Genomic DNA, 14222 nt, shown 5'->3' with positions numbered 1-14222 from the left:
CATTTTGTGGCAGTGAAAGGGCAGCAAGAGGTGAGGTTGCTTCTACTCCTGGAATTGAGGGGCAGAGGTGATGCACATCTGCAGGTTGAGGCTGAAATATGGGGCTGAAAGTGTTATTGGGAGGGTCTGTCAGGTTAAGAGGTATTGGTTGGAGAGACAGGGCGGATGCTGTGGTTCTTAGTCTAGATAAGCATTTCCAAACCGTCTGGGGGCAGATGCACACTTCAGTCATGTACACCAAATTAAGTCAGAACGGAAACATCCTCAGAACTAACCAAGCATTTCTCCATCACGAGTGATTGATGGGTCCGCTCATACCTCATGCCAGACAATTGGCAAAATTGCCACCCCTGGCAGAGTCGATGAGTGGAAGGCCCCAAGGCCAAAGGAAGGAAGTCCAGGGCAGCCCTGGACTAGGGGTAGGCAGACTTTCAGGTTTGCTGGAATAACACTTGTTTCCTCAAAATGAGAGCCAGGTCCGAAAGCTATACAATTAGAATTAAAGGGTAAGAAGGTGCCTCAGCAGCCTTTGAAGTTCATTTTCCGCGCCAGAATTTGGGCACACAAAAAGTCCACGGTTTGTCAGCTTGTTTCAGCAACCTGATTTAGGCAGAAGAGATCGCATTTTTGTTGCTCCTGTCAAATAACTGGGAGTCTGAAACCTTGTTGGTCCCGACAGCTGATCTTGAGATCTACCATGAGATCTTGATCTGCTTTCCCCTTCTGTCGACTTGCCAGGAGCCTTTGGTTTTTTAACTTGTTTATGGCACATCCCCAGTCTTCCCTCCCATGGCTCCCTGTTCAGGAACGACTGATTTGAGAAGGAGACGGACTGTTTTCCACCGAGGCTCTGGGCAGGATGCCTTGCTTGAACTGTGCAAGTCAACATCCGCGGTTAGGCTGCCTGGGTGTCCCTGGGCCAGATTCAGCCCACTCGCCATCACTCATCCCCTACACACACTCCTTGTGACTCAAAGGAGTCTCTTGATCCTGGTTGGCCCACCTAAGCTTGCCTCCTGGTGGGAAACAGCTAAGAGCCCTGGGCTACCCCACCCCCCAAAGGATTTCCTGCAGCTTTTATTCCCAGGGGGTTCCTCGAGTATGCGTGATCCCCTTGCCCGGCAGAGAGAGTGGTTAGTGTAGAGAAAATGGCTGTTCACAGCGCACGTTGCCCTGAGCTGCCACCTTGTCTTATTTTCTGATGCTCTCCTCTTGTTCTCTTCGCCGCGTTTAGAGAGTTGTGAAATACAAGGCATATGTTGGTAATTGGGTCAAACGTTCACTGCTTGGGTGAGTGCAGATGTACATGCATTGGTGCGCTTCAGGGGGTTTTTTTGCTCCTGGTCTTGCAGGAAGATGGCCAGAGCAGTTGCTCAGCTGTGGCTGTTGTTTGTCGCTTGAAAGCCACGGGATCCAGCTGGTGTGGGAGCGGAGGGGCAACCCTCCAGGCTCCCTTCTGCCATCCTTGTGACGGAATGCGTGACTTGTAGGGTGTGAGATTATTATTATTATTTTTCCCCATGCTGCTTTTGCTCATGGATATCTTGGCAGATCTTTTTCTCCTTCTTCCTTTGGAGGTGGAGGGTGTGCGCACACCCCAGGAGTAAATCATGTGACCCATTCTTCTGCTGCCTCCTGCTCTTTGTGCAAGGCGGGCTTCTCGGTTGCCTGCTCCTTGGCTCCCAGGTGCTGTGAGCTGCAGATGGCTCTGAATGTACGCCTGTGAAATCTGTCAGCAAATTCAGCATCTACCCCCCCCCAGCCTCCCGCAACCTCTAGCTGTACACCTGCATGGCCTCCCCTAGGGACACGGAGAGTGATGATCCATAAATAACTTTAACCTTTTCTCCTCTTTCCCAAATGGCGTTCCTTTCCCCTGATTACAGGCCTGGGTTCATCTGTGGGGACTCCACATAATAATAATAATAATAATAATAATAATAATAATAATAATAATAATAATAATTTTTTATTTATATCCCGCCCCCAAGCCCCTTGTCCTTTATTTCGGTTGCAGAAGGCTAGGGTGGCAGTCTGGCTGCCAGCTTGCTTAATCGATGATCATCGCTATGGCAATGGGAAACATTTTGTCTCCATGGCAACCACCCAGCTGTGGACCCACAAGGGTGTTTCCATGGTGAAGAGATGCACATCTCCTTCCCATCCCCCCCTTTTCCTTGCTCATCCAATTTCTGAGCACTTGAGCCATGGAAAGGGAGGGGAGGGGAAGGGGAAGACATTTTGTTCCTCATTTTCTCAAGTGTCATAGCTTTGATAGCTTTCGCTGGCAAAGGAAGGGATTGGGGAGGGGAGAGAGAATAAGGGGCTGCAATGTGGGTTTGGGTTTGCTAAGCTAGGAGGCAGCAGAGGCGAAAGCATTCCTTGCTCCTTGTGCAAAAAGATCGCACCCTCTTTCTGCAATATTTGTACGGCGGCAACTACCGTCCTTGGTGACCTGAAATTGCATTTAGGTGTTTACTGAATGAATGATCTCTCTTTTTACCCTCCCCCCTTTTTATTAAAAAAAAGAGCCATCTTCATGGTGAACAAACCTGTGTTAGTTGATGAGCAATCTGTCTTATGTGCTCCCGTGTATGAAAATGAGAGGGTCTGCTTCGAACCAGTTATCTGGTTTTGGAGACGTGTGAAGGGGAAAGTTTATATTATTGAGGCATTTTTCGTCTTTGGTTGAAATTCAAGGATGCATTCTGTTGGTTCTCTTGTGGGTTCAATTCTTGGGGGGGGGGGGCAGATTCACTTTGAGGACCAGCATGCTCAGAGCGTTGGTTTAGGAGCTGGGAGATGTTCAAATCCCCACTTGGCTATGTAGCTAACTGCAGGGGTGTTCACACATTACATTCAGCAAGTATACAACCAGTGTACACCAACAGTATAGTGTTATACTCATAGAATGTGTAATGTAAGGATTTCTAATATACATAGGGAGGTGTGTGTGTGTTAATGCATCTATAGCCAGCAGTCCATCTAGTCAGGAATCCTGTTTTCATAGTGGCCACCGCTGGAATATATATACCTGTTTATACCTTCAATTCTTAACCCAGGGACCCCGCTGTAGCTTAAACCACAGAGCCTAGGGCTTGCTGATTAGAAGGTCGGCGGTTCGAATACCTGCGATGGGAAGGTACTGGTTTGCCAGAAGCGGCTTTGTCATGCTGGCCACATCACCTGGAAGCTGTACGCCAGCTCCCTCGGCCAATAACGCGAGATGAGCGCCGCAACCCCAGAGTCGGTCACGACTGGACCAAAGGGTCAGGGGTCCCTTTACCTTTTACCTTCAATAGGCTTCTGCGTCCTCGATTGGCCTGGCTCTCTTTTAAAGCCCTCCCAAGTTTAAGAACTTGTAATGGGCAAAGGGGTTGCATAACACATAACACATCCAGGTGTTAAGTTCCTCTCTTCTACAGGACTCAGACACCCTCCGCCCACCTCAAATCTGCCTTGTGGCTGTGAGGTGTGACCAGCTGGTCCCTTCAGAAAATGCAAGTGCTTCTGAAGTTTTTGATAAGCCCCTTTCTCTCCCTACCCACTCCTTAGCAGTGGTAAAGGCACAGGGGCAGAGGCGGCTCAGGGTGGATGTTTTGAAGGTGGCAGTGGATGCTCAGGATCTGTGCAAAGGTTTGCAGGGAGGGGAGGGGAGGGGTGGAGAGGGAATAGAAATCTTCGTTGCAGGTGCTTCTCTTTTAAGGCAGGCGTAGGAGGGCCCCTGGAAAGCGCTGACAGCTTGAACCGTCAGCCTGTCTCCTCTGCTGATGAGGGGAGGCACACGGCTTGCATCTTAAGCAGGCTCCTTGCGCTGCCTTTCGCTTGTAGCCCCGCTGACTCCTTCCTCTGCTCTGCCGCTCTCATTGCTCATCAGGCCTCGGCTTCTGTAGGCAAACCCCCTCCTCTTTCTCCCTCTCCTGCTCCTTTATCTGTCCTTTCCCCACCCCCGGCCTATAGAGGCAAAGTGCAGCCCCTTGAAACCTGCTCTTGAGTGGGTTAAAGCCCAGGGAACAGATGAAGGAATGGACTGGTAACAGAGCATGTACAGAAGGCCTGCCTTTCTTGTCACAGCCAGGTCCCTGCAAAGCTAAGAGGAAATCACATCTTGGAGGGACCTCCATACCGGTGGGTTTTCTGTTCGGCTTTTTTGTGTGTGGATGCACCCTGCAATTTTAAGAAGAGCCTTCTGGATCAGGCCAGTGGCCCATCTCATCCTGCAAACCCGCAAGCGGGATTTTAACACAACAGCATCCTCCCTGTGCTTCCCAGCTAGTGGTATTCAAGAAGCATGACTGTCTCAGCGAAGGTAGCGTTAGCCATTGTGCCTAGTAGCTGTTTATAGCCTTGCCTTCCATTAATTGGTTCAGTCCTCTTTTATAAGCCACCTTGATTGTTGATCATTGCTGCTGCCGCCTCTGGAAGTGAGTTCCATAGTTTACCTATGCATTGCATGAAGAAGTACTTTCTTTTAGTAATGACTCACTAATAGGGAATTGGTGGAGGATTTACACTGCCCTGTCTAATTCACGAGTCGTTCTGCGATGCTTCCTCCACTGCTGAGTCTGGAGGGGAGCTCTTGCACGAAAGCACAACAACAAAAAAGGAGCATTTTGTGGTATAAAATCCTGCAGGATTTCACCAGGAAGTTAAGGGACACGTGCTGATTGGAAACAAAGCCGTGAGCTTAGCCACCCTTTGGGTTGACCCTTGTTTCGATTGTGTTGCTTCCTGATTAATTCCTCTGGGTTCGGGAGCTTTTCTCACTGTTCTGCCTTGCGAAAATGTGATCTTGCCTGCTGAGCTGAAGTTCAGTTCAGCAAAATATTTCTTCAGATTTTTCTGTGCATCTGATAAAATCCAATTCAGTGGGTAAGATTGGGGTTTTTTTGTGTGCAAGGCAGAGCCACAGAATGACAAGAAAAGCTCTCTGACCCAGGGGAATCGGGCTGAGCAAAGGTGTGGATCAGCCGGTCTCCCTCGAAACTCTTGCAGGCACAAACATGGAAAACGGGATCACGTATAACTGCCCTGATCCAGTTGTGAACACAATGGAGGTCCACTGCGTTTGAGCTTCTCATCCTATGCCCCACCCTGCTGTCAAATCATGCTAATGTCCACTTCTTGAGTAGGAGCTGTGCACTTCCAGGATCGCATAATTTTAATGGCCTTTCCACAAGTCATCTCCTGGCTTTACCACTCACTGCCTTGCCTCCTGCGTTCTTCCTCCTTCCCTGCAATTCCCCTGCCAGCCCATCCTTTTGCATCCCTTTTTTGCAGGTGGCGCTGTGGGTTAAACCACAGAGCCTAGGGCTTGCTGATCAGAAGGTCGGCGGTTTGAATCCCTGCGGCGGGCTAAGCTCCCGTTGCTCGGTCCCAGCTCCTGCCAACCTAGCAGTTCGAAAGCACGTCAAAGTGCAAGTAGATAAATAGGTACCACTCCAAGCGGGAAGGTAAACGGCATTTCCATGTGCTGCTCTGGTTCGCCAGAAGCGGCTTTGTCATGCTGGCCACATGTCCTGGAAGCTGTACGCCGGCTCCCTCGGCCAATAATGCGAGACAAGCGCCGCAATCCCAGAGTCGGTCATGACTGGACCGAATGGGTCAGGGGTCCCTTTACCATTTTTGCTCTCTACATCCCACACCACTTCTGAGCAACCCCTGGCCCAGACGCTACAGGTAAGATAAATGAAGGTACTATAATAGAAAATGGCTTTAATTGGAAAATAAGCACACAGCATTTGTCAGGCACTCTTCCTCAAGGTGTTTTGTTGTTTGTTTGTTTTTGGCAGGTGTGGGGTGTACATATAAGGCTACATCCTTCAAATCCGTCTTTTTGGAAGCTGAAAGCAGTCTTTTTCTTCCTGTCCCTTTAAGAGCTGCTTAAAAGAACCAGGCTCCAAGCTGGTTAATCATTAAATGTTCCATTTCATTATTGGTGTAGCCTTCGAAACAAAAGGTCCAGCAAGTCAGTCAGAAGACACACACACACACATCCCTGCCCCACAATCTCAAATTCTTTGAGGTTTGTGCCTTTAGTCTGCCTCTTAAAAGGGAGGTTATAAGCTACGGCATGTGGGGGATTCTCCATCTGTAGCTGAATGGAAAAGACTGCTGTCACGATGGCTTCTTTAAAACGATGTGCTAGATATGGCGGTTAACTGATCATCCATCTTCCACAACGACTCTCCTTAAGAAGAGCATGCCCTTCAGGTGGATGGTGATATTAAAAAGAGAAGCATATGTGTATTTAAAACAGCAATTCCTTTGATGAATTCCTTAATAATAAAACAGAGCAATTGTTTAAAAGGTGAGCATTGGCATAGGAAGCATCATTAAGCAAAGGAATTAAAGCTTTCCAAAGCTGCAGTTAGATGGTTGAAATAAGCACAGGTTTTGGGGACGCCCTTATGTGCTCTTTAAAAGTGAGGTACACAAAGCTTTAGAGATGCTATTCCTCCACCGTATCGATGCAATGAGATTGAAATATCCCCCAGCTGGTGCCTTTAAGCGAACACAAAGCATTCCTGTTTGCTAGACCATACATTCTAAAGTTGGTGCCTTTAAGCAAGGGCCTCTTAAAAGCGAGGTGCGCCGCACGACTATAGAGAGAATAAACTTCTAGCATTTCATATCCTCTGTATCCTCTTCGGTATATGTACAGACGCAGAGGGCAGCAAAATAATGCCTCCTAAGATAGCACGAGGGGTAAGGCTTTGCGCAAAGAGTCTAGGGGCCATTTGTTTACATATACAGTAGACATAACGTTTCACTCCAGAGTTAGTGCCTTGGGGGGGAAAAATTGTCCCATGAGAGATTATGGGCACCTGAGCGTCACGGACAAGAAAAGAACAGAAATCCTGAACAAAAGTCCTGAGTCTCTTTACTGAAGCGTTTTGTACCAGTTGGGCACGTTTAAGACAGACGCCCTTAAAGGCAGACAAAAAAATTTAAATCTCACAAGAGCGCCACGAGCAATATTTGAAAAAGTGAGAGGCACGTGAGTTTGGAGAGCAGTAGGCGCCTCCAGTCCTGTAAAGCATACTGTATATTAAATGTGTGTTTTTTGTAAAAACGTGTGTGTGTGTGTGTGTGTGTTTGAGAAGGCCTCTCGAAGAGCCAAGATGGTGCAGAGGACAGGAGCAAATAGTTTGTTCGGTTATGCTTTGAAGATGATGGGAGGAGAGCTGAGCCAAGGAGGATTTTGGGAGCCTTGCTATGTTTGGGAACTGCCCTCGGCCGACGTGGCTGCTCTCCTGAACTTGATGCAGCTGGGGGTAAGGGGAGTCTTACGTGTTTCCTTTCGTTGCAGAGATTTCTGGCATGCTGGCTGGCGATGGAGAGCGATGGGGCTCATAGCACTGAAAGGTCGTTGCAGGATTTTGACCTTTGCTTGAAGAAGCGTCCATTCCTCGGCACGAGGCTAGAGAGGAAGCGTTTGGCTTTCTTGGTGAGGCTCTCGCGCCGGCCCCCAGCCCCTTCCCTGCTGAAGGCATCGCCCTCGCGCCGATGGCGGCGCAGCCGTATCTGCCGCACGACGCCTTCGAAGAGCTCCTCCGTGTTGTGATGCAGCGCCGCGGACGTCTCGATGTGCTTGCAGTTCATCATGACAGCTAGGCTGCGGCCCTCTGGATATGGAGGCAAGAAACATGAGAAAATAAACGAGCAAACAATTCTCCTGGGTTTCTTCTCCTGCCTCGGCCCTTCTGAAAGAACGAATTATTCCCAAATGGTAGGCCGGAAGCCACCTGGGCGGTGCACAGACGGTCTCCCCAGCGTTTAGGGAGCGGGACCTCTAGCAACTCACCTTCGCGTGAGACCTCCCGGGATCGCGCCAAGTCGCTCTTGTTCCCCACCAGGATAATAGGGGGGTCTGTCCGAGGGCACCCTGCCCGTAGGCTCAGCAGGGTGGGGGGGACCCGTGTGAAGCTGCGGCGATCGGTCACCGAGAAAACCAACAGGAAGGCGTCTCCCGTCTGTAGGCAGGATTCCTGCATCCAGCCTCCGGGATCTCCCTGCGGAAATAGTTTGCGGGGAGGGAAGAGGTCAAAGTCAGGGAAAGTGAGGGCATGTGCATGTCCAGATCAGGGGCTGCCAAACTTTGTTTGATAGCATTTGGGGGGAAGTGCCGTGGGCGCCAGTCACAAAATGGCCGCCATTGGGGGTGTGGCATAATAAGACAAAACGGCTCCCCCACCTGAACAAGAGACAGGACCACAAAATGGGGGGAAACCCACTCCTGCCTCCCAAACAGTGCCTCTCATATATTTGAGGGGTGGGGTGGGGATGGAGACACGAGAGCCACGCTGGTGTGGCTTATTTGGTGATGAATTATGGTGCTGGAGGAGACTCTTGAGAGTCCCATGGACTGCAAGAAAATCAAACCTATCCATTCTTAAGGAAATCAGCCCTGAGTGCTCACTGGAAGGACAGGTCGTGAAGCTGAGGCTCCAATACTTTGGCCACCTCATGAGAAGAGAAGAATCCTTGGAAAAGACCCTGATGCTGGGAAAGATTGAGGGCACTAGGAGAAGGGGACGACAGAGGACGAGAGGGTTGGACAGTGTTCTCGAAGCTACGAACATGAGTTTGACCAAATTGCGGGAGGCAGGGGAAGACAGGAGTGCCTGGCGTGCTCTGGTCCATGGGGTCCCGAAGAGTCGGACACGACTAAACTACTAAACAACAACAATAACCCAGTTATAGTTCACAGCTACATACAGAATCTATTGCTATGGACATTTCCCCTGTTAAATCTTAGCTAGTAAATCATGCAAGTTTTATTTTTCTATAGCTGTATGAGATTTAAAAAGATATTCACACACACAAATTGTTCTGAAGAAACAACAAATTGTTCATAATCAGCAACATGTTAAAAGAAGCAACCTCTCTCTCTCTCCCAAGAACTACCTGCATTTTTTGTATATGTGGGTGATATTAAAAAGAACTACGGTACGTTAACCAAAGCTGCAGCTTTTAAATATATTGGAAAATGTAATGGATCAATCCAGCATGTTACCAGAGTGAACGTGACAGCGATATTAAGGTGGGTGGCTGTTGAACATTTCCGATTGGTGTGTTTGGTTACTGGAAAGTTCAGATAAACAGGAGTGTGTTTTACATATTTTTTTATTATAATTATTCACACCTCACCTTTAAGGATACAAATTGTTCCAAGGTGACTTACAACTAAAGTCAAAACACAATAATCAAAATCGCAATTAAGATGATATTGAAACATAGAGCAGCTCATCAGGATCCTTCCCTGGGCCCTTCCGAATTGGCAACGGCGGGAGGGGAGAAGACATGCAGGTATTTGAAAACGCAGATTTTGATAATCGGGGAATTTGGATAATAGGAATGCAGATAATGGGGGTTCTATTGCTTACTCTCCTGGGCAGTTGAATATGCTCTCCATATATTTGCATAATAGCACTGTATGCTGCAATCAAGCCGCCCAAGAACGCTGCCAGTTTCCAGAACAATTTGCATATCCATGCATGTCAGTGGTATACACCCACGCCTGACTCCCAAACGGCTGTGTTAATTTAATATGGATTTGCATAAATTTGCATACCACTCTCCCTCACTTCAGGGATGCTGTGCAATTTTGGAACGCATTTCCATGCAAACGAAATGCTAAAACAAAACAATAATAAAACAAGGCAATTCCATCCGGTTGTCTAGCTTTGCGTAAATCTTGGATATAATTGCATACATTCCTCACAACCATGCCATATTTTTTTTTTTTGCATAATTTTGTCTTGTTTCCGTTTGCCCCTTGCAGTAACCCAAGAACTGCAGAGAAAACTATGCCCTTGCCAACCGGAAATCCCACTCGACAATCTCTAAAACATTCTGATATTGCCTGGCATTGCCCACAATATTCTCCTAAGACTTAAGATGTAGAAAACTGGTTCAAATAAACAATAACAACAGAGATTCTCAGAATGCTGGATTTGTAACTGAGAATTTCTGTAGACCTGAAAAATTGTGGAATACCCCAATTTTGAAAACAGAAAACCAGGGCAGATGCTGGAACCAAAGGTGTAAATAAATACTCTCAATCTCGTCAGGGTGAAGCCTGCTATGTACTGTGCTAGACTGGTTAGATTGGGGCTGTCACCCATCTAAAGATATATATTACCATTCGTGGGGCAATGAATCCACTTTGGTAGATGGGTGCGTGACTCACAAAATGCTGTTTGGGGAGGAAGATAAATTCCCCACCCATGCCGCTACAGTTGCAATCCACCCCTTCTGCTCCTGGTGACAGCTGTACCGTACAGTCATACCTCGGTTTAAGTATGCTTCGGTTTGAGTACTTTCAGTTTAAGTACTCCGTGGACCGCCTGGAACAGATTAATCCACTTTCCATTACTTTCAGTGGGAAAGTTCACTTCAGGTTAAGTACGCTTCAGGTTAAGTACGGACGGGGCCGGCCCTACGGCAAGGCTGGGGGGTGCCGGGCCGACGGGGGCGCTGCACAGCTGTGCCTGCGGCTGCCGCGCTACACCCGCCAGACAGCCGCGCTGGGAAACGGGGCGGGGGAACGCCGGAGGGATCTTCGCGCCAGGTATGCTTAAGACGGCCCTGAGTACGGACTTCCAGAACCAATTACACTCCTACCTCGGGTTAAGTGTGCTTCAGTTGAGTACTCTGCGGACCCGTCTGGAATTGATTAATCCACTTTCCATTACTTTCAATGGGAAAGTTCGCTTCGGGTTAAGTACACTTCAGGTTAAGTACGGACTTCCAGAACCAATTACACTCATACCTCGGGTTAAGTACGCTTCAGGTTGAGTACTCCACAGACCCGCCTGGAACGGATTAATCCACTTTCCATTACTTTCCATGGGAATGTTCGCTTCAGGTTAAGTACGCTTCAGGTTAAGTACAGACTTCCGGAACCAATTGTGTACTTAAACTGAGGTACCACTGTATGTTAAAACTAAAAGGAATGAGAGATCAAATCACAAGTCTCCATTGTATGGTCCGGTTATGAGTTTTGATTCAGTCATCGTGCCTTTGCTTATGAACAAGCCAACAGCTTTGAAGACCAGAGCACATTTTCTGTGGGTGGTATTCAGATAAGTCATGCCCAAAGTAAACCCACTGGAAAGGAACGAACATGACGATGTTAGGCCCGTTAATTTCGGTGGGTCTGCACTGGGTAAAACTTCATTGACTATCACCTTTTGTTGTTTTGGATTCCAAGTGGTCTGTGTCCCAACAGATGCTTATTTTAGAATCAAAGGTATTCCTTCGTTTGTGTGTAAGAGATAATTCTATATGGTCATGCCTTCCATCTTATGGCTGACGCAACTACTTGCATTAATAATAATTTTTTAAATCTTTCTTTCTGGTGTGTTGCCAGATTTATCCGCTTTTAAGTTGGTCAAAGGCTTTCAAATCGGTTTATGACTAAACATTGTAGCCGTTAGATGGGATAAGAGAACTTCTTCCTGTAATATTTCCTGGGGTTAACACTCTGGGTACATCCCACCTCAATGGGTAGCAAGGCGACAGAAATGAACCTACCTGGTCCCAGATGTCGTATAATATTAGAGTGACTTCTTCATCATCTACGTAGAAATTTCTTTCGTAGGAATCCTCTGAGGGAATAAAAGAAATGTGGAAGGGGAAAGAGAGGATTAGTATAACTTGAATATTACCTTACAAACTATTGCCAGATATGTCTGTACCATCAAATATCCACTTTGTGGCTGATTTGTCAAGTTATATGGGTAGGATTTGACCATATTCTACTCAAAGGAAACCATTAATGGGACTAAATTAGCCATGTCCATTAATTTCAGTGGGTCTGCTCTGAGTAGGACTAGCTGCAACCCTATACATTTAATAGTTTGAAAAGTTCAGGGGAGCCTTCTGGGTATAAATGTGGGGTAGGAATTAGATAAATGGAATTATTTTTTGAGAAACATCTCAAGGTAGTGTAGTTTACCCCTCACCGAGTCACAATTTCCAGCAACCTTTAGCTTACATCCTGCCCATTATTTATTTGCACGTGTGCTTTGAAGGCTTAGTGTGTACACAGCCTTAGACACAAACACACATATATTATATGATGTCAGGTTTTTAAGATAGCAGCGATTTGAAACTTTTTCAGAAGATCTATCTCACAGCTTCCCATACTTACCCCCTCAGGATTTTAAGAAAATCACCAGCGCAAAGTCATTTCCCACAGCTGCCACTTTGAAATTCTGGCCTAACAGCTTAAATTCAACACAAAACCTCCATTTATCTGGCGAGTTTCTACCTTCCCCTTCCTCAACAACAATGCTATGGAAGGCAGAAATTCAACAGGTGAATCGAGAGCAGGACGCCTGATCCAATATGGCTCTTCTCCTGTCTATTTAAATCAATAAAAATAAAATGTCCTCAGGTGGAGCACGCCGTTCTCTCCTGTTCCACGTCTGCTGCATGTATGGCAGGAAAAGCAGGACCCGTTGAACTTTTGCTTTTTTTTGCAGAGTGAAATATTGCAACGCCTTCCCCTGGCATCTTCTTGGGCTCACCTGTGTGCTCTTCCTCATGGTGGGCGCCTCCTCTAAGGCCTCCGAATATGGCCGCCAAGGTGGTCTTCCCCACCCCGCTCTCGCCAAGCAACATGACTTTGTAGGGGCCGCGTCCTCCTGCGGGGCTTGCCCCCCCAGTGCTTCCCACTTCGGGGGAGCTGGGGGGAGAGTCCAGTTCATCCACCGCCGACGCCCTCACCAGCTGGTGCTTGATGGGCAAAGGCATGCTCCCACGCCGTGGTCCAGCACCCACCAGCGCCGCGGGCAACGTCATGGTGGACGGCAAGCTGCAGGAACAGGGGCGAGATGCGCAAGAGGTCAGAGCATTTCAGCACCAGGACACATCATGCACACAAAACATTTTCAGGTGCAATTCACTCAGGCTCAGGGGCAAGATAACTCCTTACCCTCCAACATTTCTCCAAAGAAAACAGGGACATCCTAAGGAAAAGTGGGAGCTTCCACGATCAAATCAGAAACTGGGTCGGCTTCTCTAAATCCAGGACTGTCCCTGGAAAATAGGGGCACTTGGAGGGTCTGAGGTTGCCTGTGACCCAGATAGCGGAGTTATCAGCGGCAAGTGAATTATCTTTGGTCACAACTGCCCCATGCGTTTAAAGCACATTTATGCCACTTTGTGGCTTCCTCCAAAGGATGCTGGGAACTGTAGGCTACCCCTCCTCACGGAGGCACCATTCACAGCACCCTTAACAAACTACAGTTCCCAAGATCCTTGAGGGGAAGCCATGTGCTTTAAATGGACTCTTAAATAGTTTTTTAAACCCAGAATGTATTGGTTTTGTGCTGCCGTTTTAATTCTTTTTATTTGCATTTGTATTTTATAATGTTGGTTATATCTTTATGATACTTGTGTGGTTCTTCTTCACTCACTGGCTCTTTACTACATAAAAGGACAGTCTGGAATAGCGAATGGATCCCATTAATTTTACCACAGGGTGTGTAGAGATATCACAAGGTTGTCCAAAGATACTCAGTGTACTCTCTGCCCCCAAAATAATGTGTGAAAAAAAGGAATATGAAAATTGTTGTGGGTTTTCTTTGCTTGCCCTTTAGTAGCTGAGATGTCCACAAGTATCTTTGAGGAAATCTTGAGTTATCTCTAAATGGTAAACTTTATTTTCATCACAGCTCCATGCCACACACAGAATACCAACTAGGCTCATGTGCCAGGCTAATAGCACACATTCTCTGAGGCAATGCCTATGTTCCCACGTGGAAAAATACAAATATATTCACCAGGGGCATGACAGAGGGAGAAGGAGGGAAGGATGCTGAGTGTGCACACCGTTCATTTACAATCCATTTACCTCTTTAACAGTCATGGCTTCTCCCCCCCAAAATACTGGGAACTGTAGTTTACCCCCACAGAGCTACAATTCCCAGCCCCTTTCATAATGCACAGTTCCCAGCATTCCTCTGTGTGTGTGTGTGTGCTTGAAATCTATGTTGTATATGTAGCCAAAGTGTGTGCAATACCGTGTGTCTGTTCTGCAGGTTTTCAACATGGCACAACACACAATCACACTTTGGTTAGAAGCACCAAACTCCCCTTCTTTTTCACACACAGCTAGAGACACAGTAAAGCACATAAAACAGGCTTCCTCAACCTTGGCCCTCCAGAAGTTTTGAGACTACAATTCCCATCATCCCTGACCACTTGTC

At 47.4% G+C, this 14222-nt stretch overlaps 1 protein-coding gene across 1 annotated transcript; it reads right to left on the bottom strand.

The window, feature by feature from the left end:
- Nucleotides 1-5587: 5587 nt before the first annotated feature.
- On the bottom strand, nt 5588-13758 carry REM2 (RRAD and GEM like GTPase 2). The gene is made up of 4 exons (XM_035136595.2): nt 12540-13758; nt 11542-11615; nt 7808-8015; nt 5588-7628 (listed from the first exon to the last, which is right to left on the bottom strand). Exons 1-4 carry the CDS (start codon nt 12811-12813, stop codon nt 7354-7356), a joined length of 831 nt encoding a protein of 276 aa, XP_034992486.1. The 5' UTR covers nt 12814-13758; the 3' UTR covers nt 5588-7353.
- Nucleotides 13759-14222: the final 464 nt, after the last annotated feature.

The sequence above is a fragment of the Zootoca vivipara genome, chromosome 13 (assembly GCF_963506605.1).
Source record: "Zootoca vivipara chromosome 13, rZooViv1.1, whole genome shotgun sequence".
NCBI classification, from domain to species: domain Eukaryota; kingdom Metazoa; phylum Chordata; class Lepidosauria; order Squamata; family Lacertidae; genus Zootoca; species Zootoca vivipara.
Note: the sequence above shows the minus strand (reverse complement) of the source record. Positions and strands in the feature narration are given on the sequence as shown.

Excerpts from the sequence above, each read along its gene's own strand:
- REM2 (XM_035136595.2), bottom strand. The coding sequence starts at position 12,813 with ATGACGTTGCCCGCGGCGCTGGTGGGTGCTGGACCACGGCGTGGGAGC. Across the intron at positions 11,616-12,539 it reads CCATGAGGAAGAGCACACAG|AGGATTCCTACGAAAGAAAT; the intron begins GTGAGCCCAAGA and ends TTATTCCCTCAG. Across the intron at positions 8,016-11,541 it reads TATACGACATCTGGGACCAG|GGAGATCCCGGAGGCTGGAT; the intron begins GTAGGTTCATTT and ends CTATTTCCGCAG.